At 33.0% G+C, this 23,304-nt stretch overlaps 1 protein-coding gene and 1 pseudogene across 6 annotated transcripts in view; one reads left to right on the forward strand and one right to left on the reverse strand.

The window, feature by feature from the left end:
- Window positions 1-23,304, reverse strand: part of STIL (STIL centriolar assembly protein) — a 39,539-nt gene that overhangs the window by 6,008 nt on the left and 10,227 nt on the right. For all 6 annotated transcript variants that reach the window (XM_039885495.1, XM_039885504.1, XM_039885512.1 and 3 more), the window contains 8 exons: window positions 21,152-21,235; window positions 19,894-19,980; window positions 16,544-16,694; window positions 14,520-14,629; window positions 9,726-9,840; window positions 7,598-8,569; window positions 6,146-6,311; window positions 2,567-2,798 (listed from right to left, as the gene is read on the reverse strand). In XM_039885495.1, coding sequence (XP_039741429.1) covers window positions 2,567-2,798; window positions 6,146-6,311; window positions 7,598-8,569; window positions 9,726-9,840; window positions 14,520-14,629; window positions 16,544-16,694; window positions 19,894-19,980; window positions 21,152-21,235 — 1,917 coding nt within the window. The remainder of the gene's footprint in view (window positions 1-2,566; window positions 2,799-6,145; window positions 6,312-7,597; window positions 8,570-9,725; window positions 9,841-14,519; window positions 14,630-16,543; window positions 16,695-19,893; window positions 19,981-21,151; window positions 21,236-23,304) is intronic.
- Window positions 4,453-4,573, forward strand: LOC120581192 (uncharacterized; annotated as a pseudogene).

The following is a 23,304-nucleotide window of genomic DNA, read 5'->3' on the forward strand; positions in this document are numbered from 1 at the left end:
GTGAGATTCAAGCAGCATTCTGGTTTGTATTTTCAGCTCTTAGTGATGAGCATCCCATCTTGATAGGCTGTATATAAGCTGGATCATGCTACCTTTTTGAGTTGTTATTTATATTTAAACAACTTTCTTTGAAAGTTGAAAATAACCTATTGATTTCTGCTGAATTTGATGCAATAGCAATTTTTAGAGTATCTAAAAATTTAAAATATATTATTTGTTTACTTCAAGTTTTAAAATATAGTTAAGATCCTTGTCAAATGAGAGTTCATTAAGTTGCCATTTATAATCACATCATATACTTGGGGCATTTCTTTTCTTGTTTATGTTTTTATGTGTATTTTTCAAATTTTATACAATGGGCCTTTATTACTTTCAAAATTAGAATATAAACATATATTTTAAAAAAACTATGGAAAGCGATATTAAAAAACATTCTTATAAGAAAAACAATCTATGGCTACTGTAGAAAACAGAGAAAAGTAATAATAAATATTAGCTAGCAGAGAGCTTATTAGGGGCCAGACACTGTTTTCAAGTGCATCATCTTACATAATCCTTACCAAAAAGACCTATGAGAGAGATAAATATATATTATCCCTATTTGACAGATGAGAAAATTGAGGCATAGAGGTTAGGTAACTGCTCAAAGTTACACTAAATATAAAGAAAATAAAAGTCATAGGTAACTTAATACCTAGAGATAATTAGTTAATATTTTCGAGTATTACCATCTATGCTTTTTTCTTTAGATATGTATTTTCTCCGAAAACAATATCGTATAATAGACGGTTTTGGAAGCTGCATTTTAAAACTTAATATTATATCATGAGTAGGTTCCCATTTAATTAAATATTCTTAAAAGCGAGTTTTAATCTTTACATATTTCATAAATATGGTGTGATTTATCTAACCATTCCTCTTCTTTAAAACTCAGCTTATTTCCAATTTTTTCCATATTGTTTAACTTGATACAAAGTGCCAAACGCTCATTTGGTACATAATAATTTCAATAAATATTAGTTGAATCTTTGTAAAACACTAGTCAAGATATAATTCTAAAGAAAAAATCAATTAATTCAACTACTTAAAAAATCATTACACAGCAAAATACATCAAACGAGGTCAAAAGACAACTGATAAACTGAAAGAAAATATTCACAACATATACTACAAAGAGCTAACATCTCTAATCCATAAAAATATGCTTAAAAATCGAGGGGTGAAAAAAAGAAAAAGATTGAGGGATAAGAGACATAAAGCTCTAAAAAAAAAAAATGATATAAGAAACACAGATTAATTCACAAATATATCAAAATGACCCTTAACATGAAAAAGTGATCCAACTCATTCATAATTTTAAAAATGAAAATTAAAGCAATTGCAAGATATCATTTATTAGTTATGAGACTGGTAAAAAAAACTTTTTTAAAACATGGCAACACATTTTGTTGGCATGGCTGTGGGGAAACAGATAATGTCATACATTGCTGGTGAGAATGCAAACTGGTACAACCTTTCCACAGGGAAATTTGGTAATAATTAACAAAATATATTTGCACTTAACTTTGGATGCCAGAATCCCACTTCTAAAACAATTCAAAAATACACATGTACAAAGTAATTTACTGTAGTATTGTTTGTAAATGGAAAATATTAAAAAATGCTCATCAATAGGAGAATGTTGTATTAAACCATGGTACATCCATACAATGAAGGACTATACAGCTATTTAAAATGAGGAAGATCTCTAGGAACTGATTTGGAGTGATTTCCAAAACACGTTGCTAAGTGAAAGAGAAAAGTACAAGAGAGTACCTATGGTATGCTACGTGCTACTTTTCTACACTTGTGTAAGTCAGAAACAACGTAAGAAAATACAGACATACCTGCTCACATGTACAAAAGAAATACAAGAAGGATAAGCCAGCAACTAAAGAGACTGGGTGGAAAAAGGAGAATAAGGGATGAGAAGAGAAAAACAATTCTTTGAGTATGTATCTTTTTCTATAATTTGATCTGTTAGAACCATAGTGATGTTTCACATACCGAAAAAAACAAAATCAATTAGAATGTGGGGAGACCACGTAATGGAATACAAACACTAACACCTAATAGCATTACAAACAAATAACCACGTAAGGGAATGGGTAAGAAAAAAACTAACCTAAATAACTATGATAGAGGTATTTTCATTGGATATTATAAAGCTAACGATAAAAAGAACTGTTAACAAATATACTCTAGTGAATTTGTTTAATAATTCTTAGCAATTCTGAAACTACTTTATGTGTACACTAGGACTGAACAAGTAAATCAGTATAGTGTACATAACAAGAGCCAGGTTCTCACTGTTAAGGAAAGAAATTTTAAATAAGAAAAAGGGGTGTAGGATTAGAATCAGGATTGATATGAAGTCAAGGATTTTCAAATACAGATACATAAAGAAATAAGTGTAGATGTATATGTATCCATGGGTTAACATGCACATGAGTTATAACACCAAAAGAATATCAGAATTTAATATTAACAAAGAATTAAGATAAATATTGAATCAAAGAGACCTTACTTGGATACAGAAAGTGGCTGATTAAATTCCTCTTCGACAGCAATGTTGCTCTCTTCAAAACTGGGAATATCGACTGCTTTTAATGAAGATGCACTACCTGGAGGACTTGTGACTTCATTATTAATGTCAACAGAAAAATTCATGTCCTCACTGGAAATCTTGGTATCATCTTGCTTCAGCTGAGATTCAGGGTCTTGATCATCACCTGTTGCATTCCAAAACAAGCTAGCACCTGGAAGTTAAATGTTTTAACAAATACTGAAAGAGATATTCCGCTATGAAAATAATTCTCATAAACCTTTGTTAAGACTAGCTATATTATTTTAACACAATTACCTAGAACTGTTTTCAGATTACATTTCCTCAGAAATATCACAAATAGGTAAGTGGAAGGTGGAAAGATGGAAAACTGGGGTATGAAGGGAAAGGGGATATTCTGGACTCTGATTCTTCAAGAGGTGTGGCTCTCAAATGATTAAGGTTCTCTGAATACAATGTGTGTGTGTGTGTGTGTGTCGTGTGTGTGTGTGTGGTGTGTGTGTGTGTGTGTGTGTGTGTGTGTGTGTGTATTGAAAACTGCTTTTCTGACAAACGGGAGAAAATACATAAAATATAAATTCTTTAGCTCTTTGATTTTGATCCTTAAATACAATTTATTTATGAAGCTATATTAGCAATGTATTAGCCATATATAATATCAGGCAAGTATTTAAAATTAAGTGTTTCCCAAACCTTATGGATCAGTTACACAATTGTTTGCAGAACTATTTGCATGTATTATTATTTGCTTGCTATTTTTCTTTGTCAACTCGCTTTATTTTTACCTAGCTTCATCATTTCTGTGAAACCATGTATATGATGTGCTACATTTTCCAATACTTCTAAGAATATATATACACATGTATATGTATATATATATACACACATATATATACACACATATACATATATATGTATATATGTATACACACACATATATGTATATATATGTATATATGTATACACATATATACACATATATACACACACACACACACACACACACACACACACACACATATATATTAAAAAAATAAGATATTCATCTGTATACCACCCCAAATCATCTTCTGAACCTGAATGGTATGCATTCTACAATTTTGGAAATACTGCTTTATATAATGAATTTAAAAAAGTTAAAACCAAAAAGTAAATCTAAGTCAAAATGATTTGTACTTTGAGAGTCAACTTAGATGATTTCATAAAAATAAATTAATAAAATTTATAAATCACTAAACATTTAAAAAAATTTTTTTTAAAAAGGACAATTTTGAAAAAGTTACGTAAGTACTGCTGCTCTTCCTGAATACATATATATACTCTTGGAAATTAAGTGTTATCATAGAACAAGAGCCATTTAGTTTAAATGATTATTAATAATTCATTTTTCTGCATACAGTAATAACTGAATATGAATCTATGAAGTTTCAAATATAGTTATGCACAGAATTTTACAAGAGAACATAAGAGGAAACTGCATTTTTTGGTATGCTTATTTAGCTCACAATGCCCACAGCTTCACCACCACCCCTCTATAACACACACACTTTCCCTGGGAATTGCCACCCTCTGCAATCAACAAAGGTGGGAATCCAGTGGCTATGTCCCTATTAAGTGACTCTCGACCCCCTTATCATTGAACCAGAGATTTAAATCTAATCTAAACTCGGCCATTCAGGTTCTCTTCAATTTGAAACTGGGACTGAAGGATAGTAACCTGGTTTGTACATATGGCTAGACCTGTGTAACACATAAACTTTGAAACTCTGTGTCAGCTATATGTAAAAATGTAAAGCAATGAAGACTGCAGATAGAGTTGAGTAAAACAACCATGTAGAATAACTGGACACTACGGCCATGCCACCCTGAACATGCCTGATCTCATCTGATCCCAAAGCTAAGCAGGGTCGGGCCTGGTTAGTAGTACTTGGATGGGAGACCACCTAGGAAGACCAGGTGCTGTAGGCGTTAAAAAGAAAAGAAAGAAAGAAAGAAAGAAAGAAAAAAAAGAGTAATTGGACAGTCCTAACAGTATTCCAGTTTCTCATTCTGTTTTTTTTCCTGAAGTCTAGCCCTATTCTTGGCCTTGGCTTTCATGAAACAGCCTCATATCCTTCCAATAAACTCCCTTCCTTGATTAAATTAGTTCAAGGTGGTTATGTTGCAGCCAAAAGAATCTTAATGAATACTGAGCAATACCTGAATTTTATTTGTAAATGTGCATGAAGTTCTTGTTACTCTACCTCTTTGTTCCCCTCTACATATAGTTCAGAAAAAGAATATGGAAATCTGTCTTCTTTCTTTATTATCTCTCTTAAATTTTTATTCTCTGGATTCAAATCTTCATCTGTTACTTTTGCAAGTCTTACGTCATCAACCCATCTCTACTCTTCTGACTTGAGCATCACTCTCTTCATTTCCCAAAATTAATCTCAACAGATTAGATTGAACTCTCAACCTCTCTCCTCTGCTTCTCTAACTTGCCTCCTTCTGTTTAATACTACTGCCATTCTTTCTGTCGACCAGGCTTAAAATCCTGGAGTAACTTTTATTTCATCTTTAATAAACTTTTAATTTTGAAATAACTATAATTTATAGAGAAAATAATACAGAGAGTTCCCATATACTCTTCATTTCCGCATGGTGTTAACATTTTACATTACCATGGTACATTTTTCAAAATCAAGAAATCAACATTGGTACCTTACTATAACTAAAACTGTAGACTTTATTTGGATTTCAGCAAATTTTTTTTTTCTCTAATGTTCTTTTTCTGTTTCAGGATCCAATCCAAGATATCACATTGCATTTAGCTAGAGTAACTTCTGAATCCTTCCTCTTCAACTGCTACAACCGATTAGTTATCAAATCTTAGCAATATCCTACATGAATCTTCTTTTTCATTCTTATCACCACTACCCTTTGTACTAGACATCTTGCTAGACACCCTAGTGGACACAAAGATCTCATGCTCTGGTGGTGAGTAAACATGTAAACAAATATGCCATTTCTATTATTAATTGATTTTTAAAGCCTTCGATTTTGCTTATCAAATAAAGTAGATATTCCCTTGTGTAATATTCCATATTACAGTAATGTAGAATACTGAACAACTCAGAGCTCTGTGTTTTCTCACTGAGCTCATACTATTTTCCTACCCAATCTGTTCTGCCATCTCTCTATCCTATCTACTAAGTAAAATCCTACATACCCTTCAAGGCCCAGATTTAATAACACTGCATAGATGAAACCTTCCCTGATCTCTCAAACCACAGATGATTTCTCTTATTAGAATTGGGTCCAACCTGAGAAAGCAGAAACAATGTATCATATTATCTAGTTTCATATCTGTTTTCAGGTATAGTTTTATTTCATAAAGAGTAAAATTATACGAAGACTTAAAAAAGTTATACTCTCATCACCTTAGTTTTGGTTTTACTTTAGCATGCACCAATATCAATGTAAAAAAATTTTAAGTAGATATGAAAAGTATTTTTTTTAAAAATCCTTACAAATTAAAAAAAAAAAAAATGAAATTACCTGTGCTCACCGCAATGCTTACACTTTTTCTCATGTGCAAACCAGGAGAAGACTGTGGTTCCATGGAGACCAATTCCATTTGTCTGACAGCTTGTCCTGTGTCTTCAATAGCTGTTGTCTTAGGGGAACAGGGCTGAGGAGACTGTGCTTCCAACAAACGCTGAATCTGCATCAGTTAAAAACATACTTAATCAACAAAATTTGCAGCAAAGTTTAAATATGAATTACAAAGTGCTCCAGTTATAAATAACTGATCTTCAACTAAATTTTCTCAAATTTCAATTAGATAATACCATAAAACTCCATAAAACTTATTCAATATAAAAATATCATTCGTTATTTCATAAGCACTTTGGGCTCTGTACATTTAAAAGTGAAAACACACTGTTTAAATTAGCATTTGGAAATTGACTATCATGTAGAAAAGCCTGAATGTTAACTATTCAAACCAACATTTTATTTCTATTTCACTTAAAAATCAAAAGTAAAGTAGAAGATATACCCTGAATCCATGTAACAAATATTGGACATTTTTACACAAGATTCTTCTCATAAAGGTTAATCAGAATTGCCCAAGTTTGACCATGGTGAAACTGGAAATATTAATAACAATAGCTAACAGTTACTGAGAGCTTCCTGTTTACATGACACTATACTAAGAGCTTTTATCTATCATCTTACAACCCCATGAAGAACATACTACTATTAAATTATTTTACATATAAAGAAACTTGAGGCATTAAAAATTAAGTTACTTGTTCAGGTCACATAACAAACAAATAGCAACCTGAGGCTCAAACACCGAAAACTTCCCCTTCTCCTTTTAAAATTGAGATATAATTCACACACCATAAAATTCATCCCTTTAGGGAATACAATTCAGTGGTTTTTAGTATATTCACAAAGTTTGTATTCATCAATCCTCCAAAAATTTCTGTACCCATTAGCAATCACTCTCCAATGCCCCTCTTCCTAGTTCCTGTCAACCAATAATTTACTTTCTGTTTCTATAGATTTGCCTATTCTGGACATTTTTGTATGTTAGGGTTGACAAACTAGACCTGTATCAGAATCCATTGTGCAGCCTTTATATTTAGTTGTCTATAAAGGTTTAGTTAACTTATACGGACTTTTCATTGGAGACAAAAAATGAAAGAAAAATACAATTATGTTGTAGGTTAGGATATGTACAAGATAGAGAAAGGAAGGCTTGTTTTCCAATCCTGATGCTACTTCTAACTAGCAATGTGTCATTGGGTAAATTATTTTTTCTAATCTTCATTTTACTTATCTGTGAAACAAGGACTAGAATTCAGTTTTTAAGGTTCCTTCTAGTTCTGACGTTCTGTAATTCTACTCCATAAAATATAATCACTGTAGACTTGCCAGCTATTTTTAAGAAACCATATTAATACCAAGAATTGAAAAGAACTAAGAAAGCTCCCCACAAACCTGTGCCTGAAGTAGTCTCAGCTGTCTATCTTGTTCTGTGAGGAACCTATATGCATCTGGAGATAGTCCCATCATTCCATTATCTGATCCAGTCGTGGGTGTGTGCATGCACACTGCACAAGGCCGTGGGTTACATGAATCCACATGTGAAGTTAGTCTTGCCACAGGCGAGGGTTCTACATTGCTGTGAGGAGAACCACTACTCATGTTTCCCTGAGGTCTTGAAGGTATAGGACTACTTGAAGAATAAAATGCATTATGGTACACAGCTGGACATCCACTTGGGTGAAATAATGGATGTTTCTGAAGGGCTTCAGACTGGAGGTCTTGAATGGACCCCACGGTAGTCATCCCTTGCCAAGAATTTATTGGACTATACTGAATGTGACCATGATGCTGACAACAACCGCAAACATTTGTGGAATAGTAAGATGGTGGTGGCAGAGTGGGTAACTGAAATTCTATCGGTTTTCCTGAACTACATGGTGAAAAAACAAAATTGTGTGGGTGGGACTGTGGGGCAAGAGAAGATTGCTTGGACTTAAATGTGGAAGATCTTATAGGATACTCTTCTTTCTGTACATTTCCAGAAGAAACTGTTGGAAGCTTTTCAGATGTATCAGGAGATGGCCCATTGAGAGAAGATGGTTTAACACTGTTCCTGATATGGAGGTTCTCATTCTTACAGGTAGATGGCTGTCTTACTTTGCAGTGTCTCAAAGGAGTATTGCCCTGGTTTAATTGATTTGGTAGACTTTTCAAGGAAGGCTCTCCAGCTTCAGCTTCTGGGCTATGTTTCTTCTCATCATAAAGCTGGGGTTGCAATGGCTCCAAGTGTTCACAGTGGTTAATTAACAAAGGAGGATTTTCATTATTCACCATTTCCGAAGGATTAGGCAGAGGGTTTGATTCTATGGAATTGTTATCCAACACAAGTGAAAGTTCTGGAACTGATGGTTGGATCTTAGAAACCTATAAATGGGAAAGAAATGAAAGACAGAAAGTATGTTTTAAAAGAAAAATACATGCTTTACTTTCCTTAGATCAGCATTTCCCAAATTATACCCAGTTACTTATTTAAAAGGGTTTATTCTTTATATAGAGTTGACAAATATTTTCTGTGCATCTTCTATGTGCTGTATACTAGGAATACAGCAGTGAGCAAAATAAACAAGGTCCTTGCCTTCAAAGAATGGAACCAAGCTTCTCACAAACTTATATAACTATGAAACTCACTTTATTGAAACATTGTTTAACGTTACTTAGATCACAGAACACAATATGGGAAACTGTTTTATAGTAAACCCTTTTCACCCTCTCTCTGCAAAAAAATTATCACAAGCAGAATTCGTTGACAGATTTAGTACCAAATAATGTTTCTGAACCTTAAATAACAAAAGATCTTCCAATAAATATTTCAGAATATTTTCCATGTGAAATTGTTATTCTTTCTACTGATACCAACCAAAAGAGTTGGAAGAGAGTAGAAAAGAGTGAACAAAATATTTACAGTGGTGAATTTGGATATAATGTGACATTAATTTTTAAAAGTATTTCCTATTACTTTTTCTTCTAATAAGTAATTAGTCCAACTGAGGTAAAAATAACCTACTGGTTTGCTGCAGTCAAAAAATTATGATGAGGGTTACTAGTAATCTCTAAAAGCGAGTAATGTTTTCACAGAATATGGTAATAAGAACTAATGCCAAGCTCTGGTGATAGTATAGAATTTTGAGTCTATATGGGTTAAAAGCACCAGATTCTGAAACTGAACCTCCTGAATCAGAATTCCAGTTTTACTACCTACTAGTTATACAATCCTGGGCAAGTAACTTACAATCTGTGCCTCGATTTTCTCTAGGAATAATTACATGTACTTATAACATATATGTATACATATATACAATTAAATATAATAATTATATATACCTGTGAGGAACACCCACACACATATATGTATGTATGTATGTGTATATATATGTAAATAAAGCCATTTAGCTATAGATAGCTAGATTTATCTTAGAATATAACTTCAGTAAGTTTTAGCTTGTATCATTGAGTGTTTTAACATGAAGAGACTTTTAGGTTTCTAACCACAAAGGCAAGTACTTTTAAGATCAGTGTATACCTTCTGACTTATTGGATGAGGACTAGGAATTGGTCTTGGAGAAAAATCTTCATCTTCAACACCAGAGTCATGATCATTTATTGGTATTTTCCCTGGAGATAACTTCCGAGAAGACCTAAAATAGTAGAGAGGGAAACGAGAAAACTCTTCAGCAATCTAGCATTTGTTCTTTCTTTCTGGAATTGAATAAAGTCCTTAATAAGCCATAGTAGTATTTGGATCATTTAATTTAGTATCTGACAACCACAAATTATTTTATTTTTCAGGCCAATGTTAGTTGCCCAGGACAGCTGGCCCAATCAGACTCATGTTTACCTAATCATGGCAAGTTTAACCCAGTTATTCTTTTTTTAAAAAAATTTATTTATTTAAATTAGTTTCAAGTATATAATACATTGGTTAGACATCTATATAGTTCATAAAACGATCCCCTCCAATTGCTTCCTCCCTCCCCTGGCCCTCCTCTAAGCCATCATATTAATGCTAACTGCATTCCCTCTGCCATGCTCCCTGTATCCAACTATCAACTACTAATTTATACTTCTTTAACCCTTCACCCCATTCTCCCAGCCCCCCAAACCTCTCCCCTCTGTCTGTCACCAAATTGTCCACTATATTTGTGAGTCTCTTTTTGATTAGCTTGTTCTTTTTGTTCCTTAGATTCCACATATAAGTGAAATCATATAATTATCTTTCTCTGTCTGACTTATTTCACTCAGTATAATAACCTCTAAGTCCATCCATGTCGTTGCAAATGGTAGGATTTCATTTTTTTTATTGGCTGAGTAATATTCCATTGTATATATGAACCATAATTTCTTTATCCAATCATCTGTTGAGAGACATTTAGGTTGCTTCCATATCTTGGCTATTGTAAATTGTGCTGCCATGAACACTGGAGTGCACAGATCTTTATGAATTATTGTTTTGGTTTTCTTTGGATAAATACCCAGAAGTGCAATTGCTGGGTCAAAAGGTATACCATTTTTACTTTTTTGAGAAACTTCCATATTGTTTTCTATAGTGGCTGTATCAATTTTCAATCCCACCAACAATGTATGAGGTTTCCCTTTTCTCTGCAATCTCGCCAACACTTGTTGTTTTTTGATTTATTAATGATAGCCATTCTGACAGGTGTAAGGTGGTATCTCATTCTGGTTTTAATTTGAATTTCTGTTATGGTTAGCTACCTTGAGCATCTTTTCATATGTCTATTAGCCATCTGTATTTCCTCTTCAGGGAAGTATCTGTTCAGGTCTTCTAACCATTTTTTAATTGGATTGTTTGTTTTTTTGTTGTTGAGTTGTAACTCAGTTATTCTTAATGACACAATAAATCAAGTTACTGAGCATCCTTTGTTTAATCACTTTGAGAAATGTAGAAATAAATAAGACAGCACTTGCCATCAGAAACTTTATAATCTGGTGATAAAGATGTATACTCACTTTATTAAACAGTTATCGTGTTAAAAAGGAAAATTAAGTAAGGAATTACATTTTCCTATGTACTTATATCTGTGATGGAGAAATACTTTGAGACTTTGAGGTATCTCCTCCCATTTGGTCAGTTGTAATCATTGTATCACAGGTGGCATGCCCAAGCAGAGAACACAGAAAAATTTTGAGAGCTGGTACTGAGTTTCAAAAGCTGAAAGTAGAGTTTAAGACTAAAATCTGGAAGACTATATATATCAGGTATTTTCTGCATCCTAAACTAGATAAAGTTTCAATAGAATGAATTAGGAAGGAAGAAAGACAAGCCAGAAGGAAGCTAAGAAAGCTTAGACATTGATTCCCTAAAAAGGGGTCCTGTATCCTGTCTCCCTAGCAGGGAGAACAACAGAAACCCTCAAGTAGATTTGGAAGATCTGACAGCAGGTGAGACCTTTGCCCCAACCCTTGTAGTCTGGAGAGGCAAATACTCTGTGCCAAGGTGCTGCACTGAAACAATGAGCATGTCCGCATGGTGTGTTTAAGCAGAAAGGCCTGTATCTATCCCACAAAGCTCTTCCCTAACAGCCAAAAATGACATGGAGAATACAAAATGATATCTTGTGTGCCTCAGTGCAACATGGGGCTGACACAGAGAGCCAGTGACCTGAACAGGTTAAGAAGGTCGCAGCTTGAACCTGTAAAAACCTACTGCCAAAGACCAGATGCAAATGAAAACACCTCAGCGGATGGCAGTATGGATGAATGATAATCATGTCACCCCAAATCACTAGTACTGGCACAGCATTAGTCCTCTCTAAATTACATATAACCCCAGAAGAAAGAGAATAAATAGACCTTGAATTGACTGAAAATTGTTTTCTATAACCCAGCATAATGAGTAAGGGCTCAAATAGAAATTAAGTTCAATGACTGTTAAAAAGGAAAAAAAGTCACATTTTTGTGCACCTGAGTTTGTGGCCAGGATTTTATATCTGCTACGTACTTATGATAAACACACACAAACATACATATATAAAATTTTCAACACTGAACAATAAAATTAATTTCTGAGCTTTTTTAGCACCCAAGGCAAAAAGAAAAAAACTTTTAGGTTGTATAATTGTAAAACCAATTCTTTAGGTGAGACAAACATTTTATTAAAATCTAAAGTGACTTATCCTTATTAAAGCTTTGGTCAGAGTTGAAAATAGGATTTCAACAAAAATGTTAAAGAAAATGCAACTGTCTCTTTAATTTGGCTTTTTCTTATAAATATTCAACAAAATCTTGAAGAAAGCCTTAAAACTTAAGGTAGTGAAGGTGTTCTTGCAAAGGTGTAATAACATAGTTTCTGGATATTTTTCAATGCCCAAAGATGGAGAGATTATACCTCAGATATCTTTCTAATCCCCAGAACCTGTGATTATGTTATGGTATTATGGTAAAAGGAAGTTTACAGGTGTGATTAAATTAAGGATGTTGAGATGTAGATGTTATCCTCCATTATTCAGGTAGGCCCAGTATATTCACAAGGGTTCTAATAAGATGGAAGCAAGAGCGTCAGAGTCAAAGAAAATGCGAGGACGGAAACAGAGGTCACAGAGAGAGAATTGAAGATGTTACGTTCTTAGCTTTGAAGACGGAGTAAGGGGTCACCAGATAAGAAATGCAGGTGGCTTCTCAAAGCTGGAAAAGGGAATAAATGTATTCTCTGCTAAAGTTTCCAGAAGAAACACATCCTACTATCACACTGATTTTAGACCCAAAGACCCATTTTGGATTTCTGACCTACATAAGTATAATAAATTTGTATGGTTTTAAGTTACCAAGTTTGTGGTAATTTTTACAGCAGCAACAGGAAACTAATACAAATATCAGTCACAATTCCCATTTTACAGATGGGATACTGATGTTTAAAAGAATTTGAAAACTGGTATGCCTGATACTATAACTGGAACTCACAACTATTATGTTATGCATAGTTGGTATTTACTTTAAACTTGTATCATAATCTCCACCTACAGAATCAAGTGTTAAGGAAAGATGAATGAATGCTATAAAAAAAAGGTCAAGCCACTTCCTCAGTAATTACGATAATCTATAATGAACCTTACCTGCTTGTTTCTCATGCAAGATACTAAACAGATAGTAATGAAGAGGCCCATAGACAGGTTAAGGTTAGAGTCAAAAAGTTGAGAAAAGGAAAAAGCAACTACTAGAGAAAGGTAAAAATACAAGTTTCTGAACTACAGAGTCAAAGAATAAATCAGCATTCTAAATAACTTTTTAATGAGGTTATTAAATATTTGGCAATTATTAACTTAAATTAAAGGACCTTTCAAATAATATGGAGAACATTCAATGCTCTATTACTGGGCTATAAATTCCATAAGGGTAGGGACTGTGTCTGTATCTGTTTTTAATATCACCATATCCTCAGCCCTTAACATATTATCCAACATATAGTAGAATAAAATGACAAAGTTGGAAAAGGGATGTGAAGGGGTAATTTTATGTGTCAACTTGGCTAGGCCACAGTACCCAGATTTTTGGTCAAATATTATCTTAGATATGTCCATGCAGGTATTTTTTTTTTAGGAGAAATTAATATTTAAATAAGTAGATTCTGAGCGTAGGTAGGACTCATCCAATCAGTTAAAGGCCTTAACAGAACAAAGAATCCCTCTCCAAGAAGATGGGATTCTGCTTACAGATCACCTTTGGGCTCCAACTGTAACTCTTCTCAATCTGCAAGCCCTCCCTGAAGATTTTGAACTTTAGACTTGTTAGCCTCCACAATTTTGTGAGCCAATTCCTTAAATCCTTAACACTCCCGACACACACATACCCTATCAGTTCTGTTTCTCTGGAGAACCATGACTAATAACAAGGTAATATCTTCTTTACCACAAAAGGTATATACTGACCCCAAAAGTCACAAGCTGTTATTTAATTAATATTCCCCAAATGTATTTGCTTTAAAAGTTTCAAAACAAACTATTTCTTTTTTAGGTATAATGGTTATTTTTGTATTGCAGTTTATCTGATAGGCCCAGGTTTAAAACTACAAGCGAAGAACAAGTAAACCGCAAACTAAATAAAAACAGGATGCTTCTTCTTAAGCAGCATAACTGCTTGACAAATACTTTTTCCCCTATATAAAAAAATCACTCAAATAGAGTTGTCGCTTCATTAAAATTATCATCTAACTTCTGAGTATTAAGGCACGCATTTAAAGAATAGACATCTATGGTATGTAAGATATACAAATAGTGTCATCAGAAATAACTGGGGAGTTACTTTACTCATCAAAAATAAAAATAATTTTAAAAAGTATACGGATAATAAAAATATCTTTTACCTCTTAATTGAAAGAGTCTTGGAAACTTTGTTAAAAAATTCTGTTTCTGCATTTTGGCTTTCAGCACTTAGTTCAAACTGGATTGGATTCTTGTCAGAAGGTTCAACATTCTGAAATGAAGTAGGTCATACTTTGAGATGTGACTTAAAACACCAGAGAATTCTATTTAGGTGAATAGTTAGCTCTGAAATATGGGGGTTAGGGGGACTTCTGATTTCTATAACTGTAACCTCATTTAAAAAATTATTTTATTGAGATATAATTAACTTATCACATTAGTTTCAGGTATACAATATTATGATTTGTATATCTTATGAAAAGATCACCACAGTAAGTCCAGTTAACATCCATCATCATACAGTTACAGTCTTTTTTCTTATAATGAGAACTTTTAAGATCTACTTTCTTAGCAACTTTCAAATAAAACTGACCATTAAACAAAATGAGGGTTAAGGGCACCAACCTCCCGAGCAGTTAAAAATCCACTTATAACTACAGTTGGCCCTCTGGCTTACACAGATTCCCAGTCCTGGAGTTGATCTTTGAACAATGCAGGTTTGAACTGTGCAGATCAACTAAAAAAAAATTGCATATAAGTGGACCTGTGAAGTTCAAACCTGTGTCATTCAAGGGTCACTGTATACGATATAGTCAACGTACTGCACATTAAATCCAAAGAACTTATTTATAACAAAGATTGTACCTTTTGACTACCTTTGCCCATTTATCTTATCCCTCAATCCCCACCTCCAGCAACCACCAATTTGTTCTCTGTATTTATGAGTTTTTTATTTTAAGATTCCACATGTAAGTGGATCACATGCTATTTGCTTTCTCTCGGACTTATTTCACTTAGCATAATGTTTTCAAGGTCCATCCATGTCGTGGCAAATGGCAAGAGTTTCTTTATATATATGTACCACATGAATAATATTCCATTATATATATGTACCACATTTTCTTTATTCATTCATCTAGCAGTGGACATTTAGGTTGCTTCCTTGTCTTGGCTATCGCAAATGATGCTGCAATGAACAGCGGGGTGCAGATATCCCTTTGAATTAGTGTTTTCATTTCTTTCAGATAAATACCCAGAAGTGGAACTGCTGGATCACACAGCAGTTCTATTTTGATGCAATCACATTTTTTATATATTGTCTATGTCCCTGCTACAAAAGTGAAAGCAAAAAAATTAATCACCTGTATTATGTAACTCATTAAATAAATAGGGATTCAGTTAAAATAACAACTTTGAACTGAGGATATAACCTAAAGAATGAGTAAATAATATATGTCTCTAAAATAGAAATAAATTATTAGATCTCATTTAAAATAATATTTATAATTAAAATGCAAAAACTTGATTCATGAACTGAGGTAACCTATAAATGAAATGAAAGAAGGCACAAAATAAGATCTGAGTGGAAACATATGGTTATTCAGTTATTCAATATTTTTGTAACGAAGTATAGAATATTTTTATTATTGGTCTGAGACAAAGGACAACTAACCAATTTACTGAAAAGTGGTCTTTGAATGTTTTGACACAATGACATTTAGGTATTTTTATTATATATAGCAACAATCTATTCTGATTCCTAGAATTATATATTATTATTAACACTGACTTTTAAATGTGAGAAACCATTTGTCATATCCTTACATTTTAAAAATAATAGTCAGGGCAAAGAAAACACTGAAGTCACAAATTAACTCTCAATATCATAAAATGATATAATATATAATTTCTCGAAGTATTCTTCAAAGGTTTTAGAAAAACACTGGCAAGCTATTCTGTGGATAACCTCTGACCCTGTATTATAATTTGTCCTGGAGATATGATCTAAAATTTACAAAACAAAATTAACCATAAATGAATAAAGTTAATATTCAGTAAGACTGATTATAAATACCCAAAGCCTAATAGTTTGAGTTATTATTATAAAGGGTAAAGATCTTGGATTTAAACTGCCAACATGCAACCCTAAAAGGTCATTAATGTACTAGGTGACCAAATCACTTACTTTGAAAAGTTGCAATGTTCCCCTGTTGGTTAGTAGCTGGAATTGAAGGTCAGGTAACCTGCCATCACGAGGGAGGCATTCATAAAACTCAGGGTCCTTATGTGTCACAGAATAGAGAACTATAATGAAATTTCCCGATTCTGAAAATACCCTGGATAAAAAAATGCCACTTAATTAAAATTTACTAATAACAAAAGTATATTCGAAGAACTCTATGTGAGTCTCTAAATCTAGTTAATAGACTGATGAAACAATCTAATTTTTGGAAGAAAACTGGGAAGCAAATTCATGCTTTCTTTTAATGTTGCTGATTTTTAATTTTTTAAATATATTTTATTCTGAAATACATATTCTTTGTAAAAACTTCAAACAAAACAAAAATAGAAAATGAAAACCATCCCACCTCACTCTCCAGTTTAGTGTATATACTTCCAGAATTTTCTCCTAGGCATACAAAAACATTTTATACAATTTAACAAAAATGAAACCTTAGTATCACACTATTTGCAATTGCTATTTCTTATTTGACTATCCTGGATTTATTTCCGTGTCACTATTCTATATTATACCTCAGGCCTCTTTATTCTTTTTTAGTGACTATCAGTAGTATTATGATTTATGGACGTGCTATTATTGATTCTCCTAGACTTCTAAAAATCAATAAATTACAGTGTTGATAACATTTCACTATTATAAACACTGATAAAATGAACATTCATTTTATTATTTACTACATGACTTAACAAATATAAAGTCATTATGAGCCTTTAAAATATATACTCAAACCAATTATTTAAAACTACTTTTAGTAGTCTCTACCTTGAAAAATATTGAATGAAAAATAATTTGGGGGATATATTACACTGCTAAAAAAACAAAGCAGTTGGAAAGGCTATTTTTCTGTCTTCTCGCTGGAGTCAGACAAGACCACTGCTCAAAATGCTAAAAAGTATCAATCTAAGCTATGCTAAGCAATGCTGACTCCTCTCTGGTTCAAACTTCCCTTGAAAAGATAATTAAAGAGTTCAGATATCAAAGAAATTGTCTATTGCTTCAGATTGGACACAAACTGAGAGATTTAAAATTAATTTTACTGAACAGTTACTGTCTATAAGAACTCAAAGACCAGTCATTGATAATAAAACAACTGCATGAATACACTAAAATGAACATTTAATTTGTTTTATTTCAAATAAAACTAATCATTTTATAAAGCTGAAATAAAATGTAAAAAGTAGAACTTTAAAAGCATCTGAAGAAAACACAAGAGACTTTATTTTAATAAATACTCCTGGAGTGGGCAATTTTTTTCTAAGTAAGAGAGAAAAAAAGATTGATAAATTGGATTTTTAAAAAAGTCTGTTTGGGGAAAATATGATTAACCAAAGTTAAGTGAAATGACAATCTGGGGGGGGGAAGCTTTGCCACATATATTTTTATAAGTATTTTTTCTCTATATATTTTACATATTAAATATATGTATACGGTCATACACCACTTAATGACAGGGATACATTCTGAGAAATGCATTGTTAGGCAATTTCATCATTGTGTGAATATCACCGAGTGTACTTACACAAACCTAGATGGTATAATGTACTACACACCTAGGCTGTGTAGCATACCTTGTTTCATATGCAGTCTGTCACTGACTAAAAAGTTGTTATGCAGCTTATGACTGTATGTAGAATAGAAAGAGAAAGCTCTTCAAAGCAACATGAAAAATATGCAAAATCTGAGAGAATGGCAAGAGACATGAACAGTACTAAGTTCCCAGAATATGGTTATAAAACATCAGAAAAGACCATTATCATTACCTCTCTGAGGTCTTGCTACTCTCCCCTTCTCTCATTCCTCTCCAGTCACACTGACCTCCTTGGAGTTCCTTGAAGATGCAAGGTGATGTTCCACCCAGAGTGTTTGTACTTAATGTATCTTCTGCCTGGGACTGCCCTGGACAAGCCACATGGCTTACTCCCTCACCTCAAGTCTTTGCTCCCTGATCATATTTAAAATTGTAACTCTTTACCTGCCACTACCATTCAGACATACAACATCCTCCACCCCTGCTTATTTTTCTCCACAGTACTCATCATCTTGTAAAATATTTCGTACTTATCTAGTTTATTGCCTAGCTTTACAGGTTCTTTATTTTCTTTACTGTTTGTCCCCAATATGAACGGTATTTGGTACACAGTAGGTGCTCAATACATTATTTGTTCCATGGTGTTAACGAGAGGATGGGGAAAACAGGCACACTCAAACATCATTGGAAGGATTATAAATCAGCAGTCTTTTTAAGGGTAATTTAGCAATGTCTACCAAAATTCAAAATTATATTCTTTGACTAGAAAAAACACTTTTAGGAATTTATTCTACAAATATACTAGGAAATGCACACATAGATATATACAAAAAAAGCACTTGTTTTTAAAATACAGTAGATATTATTTACTATGCAGTTGTAAAATGTGTACTAAATCTGTACATGGCAAGATGTAAAGATTCACCAAGGAATAGTGATATAGAGAAAAAAGCAACATACAGAAAAAGAATGGTATACTCCCATTTGTGATTTAATTTTTACAAGCCAGGGAAGAGTGATATTTATTCATTGATTATTGCAGGAAGGAAGGAAAAACGCTGTTTAATAGTGATTGTCTCTGGGGATAGTGTCTGGTGAAATAGGATGGAAGAGAGACTTATTTTTATTTATGTCTAATTTATTACAATGTACTTGCACTGTCTTTTCAATAAAGTTCTTTTCTAAAGTATATTATAGACACCCAAGGTAGACAGAAACAGACCTTGGAATTTTTATTTAATAGATGAAGAAGGTAAGAGGCAAATAGTGGTATCATGTACAAAATAACAAAATTAAATGAAGAGTTGAGGTTAGAAATAAAGTTTCCCTATTAACTCTAATGCTTGTGTTTCAGTTCTAGGAAGAAAATTAAACATTTGCACTCAGATGTTTTTTAAAGTGCTAGTAGTAGCACTGTATAACTTAATAAAACACTTGTAAGATAAATTCACACTTATTTCAGTTGTTTCACTGAAATAGAAAGTTAGAACAGAAGATCTCTAAGGTTTTTCCCACTCCTAGAAAGTATATCTTCTGTGTTACAGTTCTGTGGTTAGGCAAGTAAATTCCTTCATATTTCCAAATATAGTACAACCTCATCTTTTTTGGGGTCTGATGTTATTCTAAGGTTTGTTTTTCTTAATGCACTTGTTCAGCTTCATAAGCATTATAAAAAGTTAAGGCATCACATGAATTTTAAATGAGATCAATAAAATATGAATGGAGGAAAAGATCAAAGTAAAATACCAAAGAAAATATCACTTGCCTTTCTTGAATAGAAGAACTGAACATGTATCGCAAGCAGCAAGCCCATACCTGAGGACTATAGATATGTATAATGCCAGATAGCCATCTAAAGAAAAAACAGAAATTAAAAACTACAGTCATTTACAAATTAATAATATACTTTAGATTACATTCTTCTTAGGGTAACTAAGATATATAGAGAGCTTCTTCTTCTCTGTCCTCTTCCACCTGAGATGAAGGGAAAAAGAAAAATGGCAGGAGAGAAAATGGTTAACAATAGAAGTGAAAGCAAGAATTCGTTTGAATCGATTAGCCTGGATTGGAAAGAATGAACTGAATTAGGGAGAGTGAAGTCAGCAGCCTAAAACTTTAGTTATTGAGAAGACTAAATGCTGTACCTGAAATACAGAAGGCTCTTGATATTCACTTAGCATAAAAGCCCACAGCCAATACCAGGAGCATAGCAAACAGACTGTAAGTAGATTTCATAATCCACCGAACATTTGTGCATTCTCATTTTTAAATTTTGCACACAGTATTTCTTCACATGGGTTCCCTCACCCACTAATCCTCCCTATTAGCCAAACACTGAAAGGTCCAGCTCAAGTTTGCCTTCTCTAAGAAAATGTCCCCATCATCTCTCTCATAATTACTAATAGTGCTATCGATATTGCTCATTTCATAGCAAATCAGGTACTTCCCTACTATTTCTCTTTCTATGTGTGAATATTTGAATATTTTATCACCTAACCTTGATTATAAATTCCTTGAGCAGCTTTAAATCCTAACACAGTACCAAACATAATACTATGCATATGGTAAGCACTCAATAAATGTGAAATGAATATACATTTCTGACTGAATAATCTGTCTAAATGCCATTAACCACTAACTCTAAGGAGAAAGCCATTAATACTTAAGGGGAATTTCTGCAAAACTGCCTGACTGAATTTTAAATAGTTATTCTAGTCCTGTGTAGTTGAAGGTACCTTAAGGACAGTGAGCAGTGAAGAAGGTTAAAGAAACAGGGATCTAATGCTTCAACCTTATCTGTTTTATACATTGAAGTTCTTCCTAAGAATGGACAAAATCTTGTTTTAACTGATTCTGCTATTAAAATAAGGAAGTTTAAGAATCATTGGCCTTTGTGGCTTTATAAGGTGATCTAAGCATTAATTATATATTTATAGTACAACTAATTCACATGCTTATCATATATATATACATGTGAATACATATGTGGCTGAAAAGGTTTTCATAAATAATGCAATACTTACATTCCCACTAATGGCAGAGAATAAACCTTAGGATCAGATTCCAGCAAAAGTAACAATTTGCGTGTTTCATCCATGGTAAGATATCTAAAGAGAGGACATTCATGTAAAAACAACTAAATGTATGTACTTTTTACCTTTAAAAGAGATTATCTGAGTGATGAATCAGCACATTTTAGGCAGGGGAGGTAATTCAAACGAATATTTTCTCTCACACACACATGCACACAAAGAAAACAGTTCAAAGTATAAAAAAGAATTCAGTAAGAGCAAGAGATTAAAGAGATTCAATATCTTTAAACTTCTAGCCATTAAAATGCTCACAGAAAATTACACACCCTTTAAAAAAGTTTTGCTCTAAAAGTGTCAACAACTTATTTTAATCAAAAGTACTAAAATCAAGGTTAATAATTTCAGAACCAAATAGGTTTCCCTAGGAGAAGTGAATTTCCTGTTACTTTTAGTGTTCAAGTACCCACGTGACTTGACAAGAATGCAACAGATGAGACTTCTCTCTGAAGGAGGCGAAATTAGGTGAGGTATATTCAACTTTCTATGTACTATATTCTTCCAACCACTATCGAAGAACTTTAGAACCATCATGATAGAACTCAAAAGCTCACTATTCCCTAAAAGGACATTATGTTTATACTTTGTTATTATGTTTATTGTTGACAGTAAGTTTTAAGAACATAACTGCAGAATTGTGGAGTTAATTTTATTGTTATGGCTTTAAAATACAAAAATAAAAATGCCATTCATGATATAAAGTCTTAATAGTCTCATTGAGGATATTTTTTACTGCTATAATAACCTTAAAACACAAAGGTAATGAATTTATCAGGCCATGGCACAAGATGATTAAGCCTGAGTTGGCAGATTTATATATAAACAATGACACACCTGTTTTAAAAGCTCTTCTACTTTACCTACTTGAAAATTCCTATTCTTTAAAAGAACCCTAGCTCTGGCTTTCCATGATTTCCCCAAGTATTTGGACACACCTTCCTGCTTTCGCTGCACTGTATATAAACCCCATTATCTTTATCCGCATCATGTTTACACATTATTATACCTAATGAATGGTAAGTATGCGTTTTAATTCCAACGTCTAACACAATTATCTATAGATCGATCCTAATAAATATTAGGGTAGACAAATGACTGTGGTCAAGGAAAAGGGCAAATGTCACAAATTTAATACAGAATTATAGGTAAGAAGAGGCAAGAGGAATAGGCAATTAGATAGAATATTAAACATCTTGGGTTAGTACTAGCATGTCAAGGGGTCAAAGAGGATAATTTAGAGAAAGGTAAAACCATGCTTCACTAGTAGATGGGTACAAGTACTAAGGAAAATAAATTAATATTTTGCTTAATTTTAACATGAATTCCTTTGTCTCAATTGAAGAGCAGTTTATTATGCCAAGAAAATGAAGTGTTTCATTTAATTCAAACATTTTTTTTATCACCATCATGTTTGATCATCCCATGATTTTGAAATATACCAACACTTTTGTGTGTGCCACTCCAATGAGAAAGATGCTTCAGTCAGCATATGGGACTCAAAATGAGATCTTTCTTGCAATTCCAGGGACCCTCTGAAAAGAAAATCCTCCCTATTCCTTATCCTCTTTTGAAGAGGAATTTTTTTAGAGGGTAAGACTTGGAGTTGAGTGTACCTTGGCAAACATTTTTGGCTTTGGAGACCTAACAGGAACTAGGGTGGAGTCTAAGAGGAAAGGAAGCCAGAAGTGAATTGCTTAGATTTTAAAGCAGAGGGTGCTTACATTGTCTAACATAGCTCAGTAAACAGTGGATAAAGAAAGTGGACAAGGATTCAGGGAAGCAGCCTGCCAAACAGAAAGCATGCAATTTGGCTTACATTTCCTAAGAAATTAAGAGTGGTGATAGGAACCTAGAAAGGATGCTGCTCCAGCTATATGAGGAAACTCCACCTTCAAGTAGTTGACAATTTGGTAAGTACTATAAAATTTTATTTATCTTCTTTCTCTATCTGCAATGGTCATTAATCATAAATAAAACTTCGCATAATAAATAAATTTCCAGCCTCTTATAGGCTTATGATCAGTCAAATTATAGTGGGGAAAAAAAAAAAAGATGATGACCTAAAACCTAAGCAAAATACAAAGGGA

This window comes from Pteropus medius, unplaced genomic scaffold, assembly GCF_902729225.1.
Source record: "Pteropus medius unplaced genomic scaffold, Ma_sr-lr_union100, whole genome shotgun sequence".
NCBI lineage: Eukaryota > Metazoa > Chordata > Mammalia > Chiroptera > Pteropodidae > Pteropus > Pteropus medius.